We start from the raw sequence: 9813 nt of genomic DNA on the forward strand, positions 1-9813 counted from the left end.
GGGGTCAGCTATCCCATCTTTTAAGGTACCTCTAACGTAATGAGAAGATTAGTCACTATTATCGGCGGTAGATACTCCATGGATGAAAAAAATAAAATAAAAGAAGGAAGTGAGTTAAAGTTTGGAGAAAATAATAAGTAATAAGTGGTAAAGAAACGTCATCGAATACATCCATTGAGGCAGGTACACAACTATGGCAAGAGTGGCGCAATAATTTGTTAACCGAAAGGTGGTTGTGCCAATTAATCAGCACCACAAAAATTCATTATATTCCTTCCACACAATGCCACCTTTATGCCATTTTTTTCACCTTATAATCATGTAATAGCTTTCTCAATAACCAAAAACACTTGCTTCAAATAGTTGCTTTTCTTGTTTTTTAACTAATAATGGGAATTTGATTTTAAATTTAGATATGGAGTTACGGTTTGAGGTATCATTTTACTTTTATAATAATGAATTCGGTGAGAATGAGTTATCTCTCTTTAATAAATAAATAAAATTGTAAAAATTTATTTTTTTTTACTAAAAATATAGCTTTTTAAGTTTAAAAGTATTTAATTTTCACACATTTCAATACCAATATACTACATCCAATCCTAATCATAAGAAAATAGAAGACAAATCATCAAGATTAAGAAAAATAACTAATATGATTATTTTTAATTAATTTTATCATAAATTTAAGTTTTATCTCAAATTTATCATTTATTTTAAGTGACTGTTATATTTAATGTTAATTATAATTTAATGAATAGAAAATAGTTATTAATAAATAAATTATATAAAAAAAATAGGATATGTTTGAACAAACAACTTATTTAATATCTATTCAATAAGTTCTTATATAATAAAAACTTATATTATAAGTACCTAAAATTCAATAAATTGTTACATTTAGATATACATCTTAACAAACACTTTTATAATTCTAAAATATTTTAAAGTATCGTTATTTAAGTAATGTTATTTCACTTTAAAAATTAAAAAAAAAAATTGACTAAAAAATAAAATAAAAAGGCTTAAAAGTATTTTTGGTTGTTATTTTTTCTGTGATCATTTTTTTTTTATTTATTAAAAGATTAAGTGAACTCTCTCTATTACAAACAACTATTAATCATATCATGCTATTACTTGAAACTTCTAGAAATTTGTTTAAATCTTTAAAATATTTTTTATTCATCTATCTTAAAATCACTATTATGATTAAAAAATAGTAACTTTGAATTTTAGAAAAATAAAAATAAAAAAATATTTTATAGGAATAAAACAAAATTTATTTATTTTATGAAAATCAAAACAATGTTTATAGGTTTTAAAAGGATGAAAAATAAAAAAAAAATTACATGATAAAAATCAAAATTCCTATTTTTATATGGATTAAAAACATATTTAAACAAATAAAAAAAGTTACTAAATAATTTTTAAAAATGACATTATAAATAATTATTATTACTTATAATTAAAATCAAAGAAAAGTCTAATTTATTAATTATAATTAAAAGTCCATAGTACTATCCAATATAAATATGTGGTTGAAATTAATTTAGCCACAAATCTCGATCATTAAATGATTTAAAATGAATTTTATCCTAATTAATTTTAATTAATCTCTAAAACAAACGTGCATTTATTTTTTTACTCTAATTTTAATCATATTCTCAAATTTAAAAAATAATTATTAATTATTATATTATTTTCTCATTGCATTAATATTTTCTTATATTACTAATTATATACACTAAAAATATCACTGAAGTTGAAGACTAATGCTCTCTTTGAATTATGAAAAGTCAAATGACTTAAAACAAACTAAAATTTTGAAAACATTTTTTTTAAATAAAAAGAGAGAAATATTTTTTTATCAACTTAAATATGTTTAAAATTGTTTCAATTATGACTGTCATGTTTTAATTTTTACAACAAAAAAAATATATTGTCATTTTTAGTTGCTTATATTTTCTTAATGTTTTTCTAATCCTTACTATTAATTCTAATTGATTTAGTGTTGACATAATAACCAAAAATATATTAACTAATATTATTAAAGTGATAAATAATGTTTAAATCAAATAATTAAATTATTTGTAGATATATACTTTAATTAAGTAATATATTTATTATTTTATATAAATAAACTAATTACATATAATTTTATTTTTTAATTTATTTTTAATATTTCTTAATTTATTAATTTACATTTAAAATTATATTTTATTAACATTATAATTTACTCAGACACTTATAATATACTTTTAATATTATTTTTACATCTCAACTCATTAATTTTGATATATTATAATATAATTACTTTTTTAATATGTTATAACTAGTGATTTTATCTCCAAAGACAAAAATAATATATTAAAAGTAAATTAGAAGTGTCAAAGTAAATAATATATTTTTAAATTACAATACTAAAAATGAATTAATGAATTAATTTTTTTAAAAAAATATTAAAATCAATAAAAATAATAATTAAAGCATATTTAATTATTTTAATTATATAAAATCATAAATATATTACTTAATTTAATTATACACCTAAAAATAATTTAATTATATAATTTAAAAGGATTTGATTCTTCTAAGGATTTGACTCTTCTGAAATGAAAGAGAATAAAATGTACTCATAATTTTTTATTATAAAATCAACTATTAAGATTTGTGATGAAATCAAATTCTTGTAAAATAAAATTTAAAATTAATTATAATATATTAATTTTTTAATCAATAATTTTTTTACACTATTTAACCAATAATTATTATTACACCACTCTCAATCTATAAGAGATAGATCCAATTTAAAATATTATTTATTATCTTAATTAATATTATTTATGTTGTTACTTATGTTAATACTAAATTAAATAAAGTAAATAATAAGACTAAAAAAACCCTAAAATTATGTTAAGATATAAAAATGATAAAAGAAGACTATAATAACTAAAACAAAATAAAATTTAGGTGAAGTTGAAAAGCCTTTTTTATTTTAATGTTAAAATGTCACATATCAATATTTCAAAACCTTTACCATTACCATATGCGTTCGAACTTGAAATACAATTAAAAAATTGCTATAATAGAAACAATCCGGTGCTCCTTCCAAACCAGTTTAGGCAATTAAGGGATCCATTATCAATATTTATATTTTAATATGAACAAGATAATTATTTTAAGACTAATTAATTATTGATACACTCCAAAGTTTAGAATTTGGATGCTTCAACTTATGGATAACATCTATCAGCCTTAAATTATATTCAAACTTACAAGCTTTTCATTTTGCATACGCATATTTTGACCATGTGGAACCGAAAAGTTTGACCATGGCAAGCCAATCTTAACAGTGATTAACATATCCAACAATTTGTTTTTTCTTGCTATTCTTTACAACTATTTTATCTTCTTTGGTCAATCATTTATTTATTTGTTTTCTGGGCTTAGTCAATCATTGAATGATTTATACTTCCCACTTTCTTTGTTCATCCCTATCGTATTGGAAGAAGTTCAAAAATATGCTTTGGTCAAATTAATTGGAAGAGGATAAAGATGAAATGTGAGATGAATATTATATACGAATAAGTGCCAACCCCACTCTTTCAATTTGCATAATTGGAGTCCTCTATGTTACATCAGCACTTTTTGAATCAGAACCCCACCTCACATCACCATCACCTTAAAGTTCATGTTAATCTCATACTATTCAATTTGTTAATTCAATAATTTTCTCTGAATCACTGGTGTATCATTATTAATTGTAGCATGGTATTACTTATCATTTCAGAGTATAACAGAATTGAAATCCAGAAAAAGAAAACATATAAAACTAAAACACACAATCTTAATTGGAAAATATCAACTGCTTCGGAGACAACTCAAGAATTAGAAAATAGGTTGAGCTGGTGGAAGAAGTTTTTCACATTTGAATCCTTTCAGAACAAATAGAATAAGGGTGTGTTTGTGTTGCAGTTATGTTAACGTAACTTCTGTTACTTTAAAAACACTTCACACTAAGAAGCTGCATGAAACCATGTGTGGTCATCTGCAACAAAGTCTGAACAATTTGCAAAAAAGGTTTTAAGGGCTTCCTCCTCTTTTTCCATAGATATTTATGTAGGTAAAAGTAACTGAGGCACAATCAGTTGTCCTGTCGTTAATCTCATTGGCGTATGGACAAGCAAATTGTTTGAAAGTTAAGCATTACAGTAAGCATGAGTGGATAATGTGGTCCCTTGCACCGGCTTGAGACTTGAGAGGGTTGTGGAGTTCTAGCTCTCAGTCAACTCCACAAGCATTAGAAAGAGAGAGACATGTTTGGCTGATAAAAGTTCCTGTATGAATAGGATGCTATTTTTGTTCTTCAAATAGAAAGTCCAAATATATTATAAAAAAAAAATCCTAACAGTGTGTACCCTATTCTATGTTTGGATTGATGAAAACAAATGAAGACAAAATAAAAGGATTGAAAGGAATGGAGTGGATTGGAACACATTATAGAATGAATCAATGGATAAGTTATCATAAAATAAAATAATAAGTCTTTAGCTTAAGTAATTTTGCACTTGTGTACCTTAATCAATAAACAGTTTAATTTCTAATTTAGACATGAAACTACAACCGAAAATAACACTTTATTCTTATAAGAACTGATTCAATAGGAATGAGTTATATCTCTTTATATAACCAAAAAAAATGAAAAAAAAATCCTATTATACCATCATCCTTCCAAATCGTGAGGAAAGAAAAGTGAAGGCAAACAATAGAATAAGAATAAATTCCATTAGTTCCCATTATATTTCATCTTCATTTTATCAAAACGAACAATGGAACATAACAGTTAACATCATTGTGCTCACATTCCTCTTCATTCCATTCTCTTCCACCAATTCAACTATAGGTAATGATAGATTCATACCCTGGAATACTAAATTACATTGGAAGTACACTTCTATCTTTTCATCCAAAAATAAATAAAGTACACTTCCATCCCAATGTTGAAAATGGAAGGAAGAATCAATAACTCATTCTTCAGACTGAAATTTAAGACTAAGGTCAATGTGAAATTGTGAAGAAATTGGAAAATTCTGACTACATAATCGAAAGCCATCATTTTTCACTGAGCCTATATGTACAGGGTTGAGAATTTCTTCATATCCAAAAATTGCAAGAGGCTCATTGTATAAGTTGTAAATGTCAGAACAAACTTGGTTAGATGTCTAACGGATGTTGGTTTGCCTCACTTTTCGGGTTATGGACCTTCCCATGCGAAGACGCCTATTTGTGAGGGCATCTAATAGGACTGTTAGAGCATGTTCTACTGCTTCTTCCTGTTTATCCAATCCAATGGAGCTAAACTGTGGAAGGACTTGGAGCTCCGAGAGCAGGCCAGCAGCAGCTGCCGCTGTGCATGTACGATCCCAAGACGGCTGTGGCCTGCCCTTGAAATACAATAGATGACCTTAGATTACATTAAACACAGGAAAGTTTATAAAAAATAGAGCAAGGGGAAAAAGCAGCCACATTTATTTTGTAGCACAGGTGTCAGTTAATTTCATTTTCTTACTCACCGAAGTTTATGCATTGAAGAAGCACCAGGATTTAGGGATATGCAAGCAAGGTCCTCGTCTCCCCAAACTAACTTTGCTTTATCCTGTTGGAAATAAAATTTCATACCAAATTACATACCAGACATATAAAAAATTGTAAATGGTGTGTCAGCATAAATTAATTCATTCCATTGATTTTAGAAACTTATATGGCTCTGATGATCCAAATAAGTCATCATCAAATATGAAATCCTATTCGTCATAGGTGGAAGTCTATGATCCATCAGCTCTTCAACAATAGTATGTTTTTCTATCCAAGGTTACACGTCGGATAAATTTCTCTCAAAAGGCTGCTTCAGTATATTGAATCTGTAAGAGAAACTCGACCTTTAGAGAAATTCCATATAATGACTAATTTTTGTATGGCCTGCCTCATAGATATTCTCATCCTGAGGTGAAAAAGTGTGATAAAACAGTGTATTAAATAGTCATATCCACATCTGTGTTCTAATCACATATCAAAATGAAAAGGATATTATAATTTATTTGCTCTAGAGGCTATCTTTTGATTCTTTTCCTCACATGAGAAATCCTAATGCCACAATTGCTGCGTCTTTCTCAATAAAAAGAACAAGTATTTGATCATAAACAATGCTAGCTTCAGTCAACACTGTTTGATTAAAAGTTGACCTTCTGGGTTGACGACTTGAACTTGTAACAGAAGAACAAGACTTCCTCCTTGGCACACACATTACATGGACACACTACCAATAGGACAGAGAGGATACCGTGTGACTCTAACATGTGTGAGAGGACTACAATTCTAGAACATTTGAGTATTTCATATAATGAGATTTTATCCTGCCTTAGCACCCTTACAATCATGAAACAGATTAATTTTGTGCTGTTCAACTAGAATCATGTTATGAAAAATTTGAAAAATATACAACTTAAGAAAAGGAAGAAAAAAGCCACCCAAAATTAACCTGAAGGCGCCTAAACATTGCTGCTGAATTGCTCCATGTCCCATCAATGAAAATAAAATGCTGGACTGTATCTACTTTCAACTGCTTCATAATCAAAAGAAAAATATTACCTGATTGCACCAAATGTAAAACAGGGAAATCTACATTAAAATGTTAAAAGCACGTAAGCAACATCTTTAACTAATATTTATTTTACAAGTGGCATTAACTCAACATCAAATAACAAAGATATTCACTTTAGAGTGAAAGACCACTAGCAACTGATAAGTTATCATTGCAGTGCCAATAAATCCATTTAAGTTTGTATATTTACTCACATCCTAGCCTAGCAATGTAATTCAGTACTTAAATTATGAATTGGCTGTAGATTCTGTATCAAGTTTTCCTAGTCAGTATTCAAGTGATAAATTCAAAACAAGTGAGTTCCGGGGAACTTCTATTGTAAGCTATTCTTGCTCTTCTTCACATTCAATAAAAATTCTCTCTTTCTTTCCATTAACATCGGTGTTCTTAACCAGTATCAAAAAAAATAAAATGAATACACAGAAGAAGGAAAGTAATTGACCAGAATCAAATAGTGCATATAACATCATGGTGCATTCACATGCCAAACTCTCCAGCACAGGCAAAGTCACTAGCATTATTTCTTAATCCACAACTAAAAATATAGTAATCACTACAATGTTTAAATACAACCTTTGATGGTGCAACTTCATCACTTGTAACTGATTCCTGACCAAACACGTTTTGAACTGACTTTAAAACTACACTCTTGTTGGGATAAAGGCACCACACGTTACTTTTTCCTGAATTAAGGACAATGCACAGCCAAAGCAATTGAGTTCAAAATGAGCACCAGGTTCAGATACTAAAAGATACAGAACAGTACATTCAACATAACAATGACACTATTAATTTAAATCATGCACCAGTATCTAAATTGATAGCAGGAATCCACTTTAAACATACTACCATAATAAGAAGCTATTTGAAATGAAGAAATATAATCATTTATCCCGTCTGAATTTGGTATAGAACATTATATTTTTCTGAGTGTTTTTAATGCAGCAAGAGTTGGTGATATTAAACTTTCAAGGAACAATAGACAGAAGAAATTGTAGAGATAATAGATGCTAGAATATGAATCAAAATCCAACAATGTGTGTGTTTGGACTTGCATTGATAGAATTGATGTTAGATTAACGTGATTTTGTAGAATTGAATGATTATGGCTAACATTGAGTTTGAAGTAATGTAATTTTTGTTTGGATAACAAATATTAGAAAAATGATGTTTTGAGAAAATATTGTTTGCATACTTTGAATCAAAATCGATTTTGAATGTGTAATTACCAATATGGATTTCAAAGTCTATGTATATTTCCTTTAAAAGGCAAAGGTGAGGATAAATGAGAAAAATACAACAACTAAAAGTTCAAAATTGATTTTGGAAGAAGTAAAAGCAACTCCTGATTAGTTCAACCTCACCATGATTTTTCCAACCCCACCATGATTTTATTTATTAACCAAACATCATAAATTTTAACCAAACCAAGTTTGATTCAACTCACTATTGTCCACCATGGTTTCACCACCAAACCAAACACACACTACATCAATAAACAAAAACAACATTCACTGCCAATTTACACAAACTGAGACCTGCCATTTTAAAGGAATTCCACATGATTTCCTCGTGTTCAGGAATGCCAAAAATGCACAAAGTTGCCGCATCAACCCCAAACACCTGCCACAAAATTTTCCCAGTGTTGTTCTGTCTCAAGAAATCCTGCATGTGATGACCAAAAGGTAAAAGCATCATGAGAAACAGGTAAAACCCCAAAAAGGATATAACCACCAGAAAATTTCTAGGTACATCTAAACCTTGGGATGCATATACAGCCAAAACTTCATTCCGGGGTAGAGCGTGCAGGATGTGACTTTTGAACACATACAATCCTCCATGGGAAGCCAACACTAGAAAAAAAAAAAAAAATTGGAACCAAAATACTTTCATCACCAGAAGCAACAAAAACTACCTGAAACTGATACCACTTTAAGAAGCAACACTGTTTTCTGCATTCTCTTTTTAATACTCTATTATCGACCAAAATTTATTGAAAATCATAAATTTTGTGAACTACGGATCTTAATTAACGAGTCTCTCTTTATTTAATGATAAGATTCAATAAATTTTGTAATTTTCAACTAATAATAGAGAATATCAGGAAGAGAGTCTTAAAGAGAGTGTGCTTGCTGCAAGCATTGATTTTAAGAATAAACAAACCTTCTGACAAAGGTAACCCCTGCTACCTAGTATGCGACAAGCTATCTGTCTGGCTGAATAAAATTGGAGCTTCTTCTCCGAATCACCCAAAGCCTGATACGTTGCACGGTGTTTCTTATCCTCTTGAACTCTGAAATTCCCCTACGCATCCAAAAACCCAATCAACTAAAACCGAAACGAAAAAAGGCGTGATTTTGATGAGGGGGGTACCTGAAGCTTTCCACCATTGCCGCCAAAGCTCATGTGGGCATCCAGGTCTTCTTCGAGAACCTTCAAATCCTCGACGATTTGCGCAACCATGGTGGGGAGCGGTGAGGTGGTGCCCCAACCCTGCCATTCCTGCAACGAGACAACCCCTTCTTGGGCCATGTTGTTAGAGAGTGATGAATGACGATGGTAACGGTAATGGTGAGTGAGTAACACGCGGGTTTTGTTCCAGAGCCAGAATGGGAATGAGACAGAGCATTGAAATTGGAAGGGCCTTGTCCAGGACATTGAGATACCAAGCTTCGATTTTTCCACTGTGTCTTGCTTCTCAATTATCCGAAACAGCCCAAATTTGAAAGTGTGGCCCATGCAATGTTGGTGAAGGCAGACAAGAAAAATGGGTAAGTAAAAGTCTCCGATTTTCATAATTACACCTCAAATTATTTATAAATATACCTTATTTTTTCTAGTATAAATAATTTTTAGTCATTTAAATATGACTTAAATTTGTTTTTATTTAATTTATTATTATTATTTTTAGTTATGTAATTTAGAAAAAAAATACTTATTTCAATCCTATACTTAAATTAATGTTAAATCTATCAAATAAAATTCACTTATTATTGAATTTATCGTATAAAATTTATCTACTGATATTTTTATTGGTGAAATTATTGTATTAATTTCATATAATATTGTACAACTAACTTAATGTGTATTTAATTACAAGTCTTTGATCAATGTTGAATTGTATTTTGACCTCAAAATTAAGAAATTGTTGTTGA

The 9813-nt window shown here is 28.8% G+C and overlaps 1 protein-coding gene across 3 annotated transcripts; it reads right to left on the reverse strand.

The window, feature by feature from the left end:
• Positions 1–4768: 4768 nt before the first annotated feature.
• On the reverse strand, positions 4769–9412 carry LOC109810401 (DTW domain-containing protein). 3 transcript variants are annotated; one of them, XM_020373857.3, is made up of 8 exons: positions 9032–9412; positions 8822–8962; positions 8419–8511; positions 8197–8323; positions 7232–7341; positions 6536–6616; positions 5571–5653; positions 4769–5436 (listed from the first exon to the last, which is right to left on the reverse strand). In XM_020373857.3, the coding sequence occupies exons 1-8, from the start codon at positions 9395–9397 to the stop codon at positions 5220–5222; spliced, it is 1218 nt and encodes a 405-aa protein (XP_020229446.3). In that variant the 5' UTR covers positions 9398–9412; the 3' UTR covers positions 4769–5219. The 3 variants fall into 3 exon arrangements, with proteins under 3 accessions (XP_020229446.3, XP_029129620.2, XP_020229447.2); XM_029273787.2 differs by having other exon boundaries at positions 4769–5461; XM_020373858.3 differs by having other exon boundaries at positions 8822–8951; positions 9032–9196.
• Positions 9413–9813: the final 401 nt, after the last annotated feature.

Source organism: Cajanus cajan, chromosome 10, assembly GCF_000230855.2.
Source record: "Cajanus cajan strain Asha chromosome 10, NIPB_CcT2T_4, whole genome shotgun sequence".
NCBI classification, from domain to species: domain Eukaryota; kingdom Viridiplantae; phylum Streptophyta; class Magnoliopsida; order Fabales; family Fabaceae; genus Cajanus; species Cajanus cajan.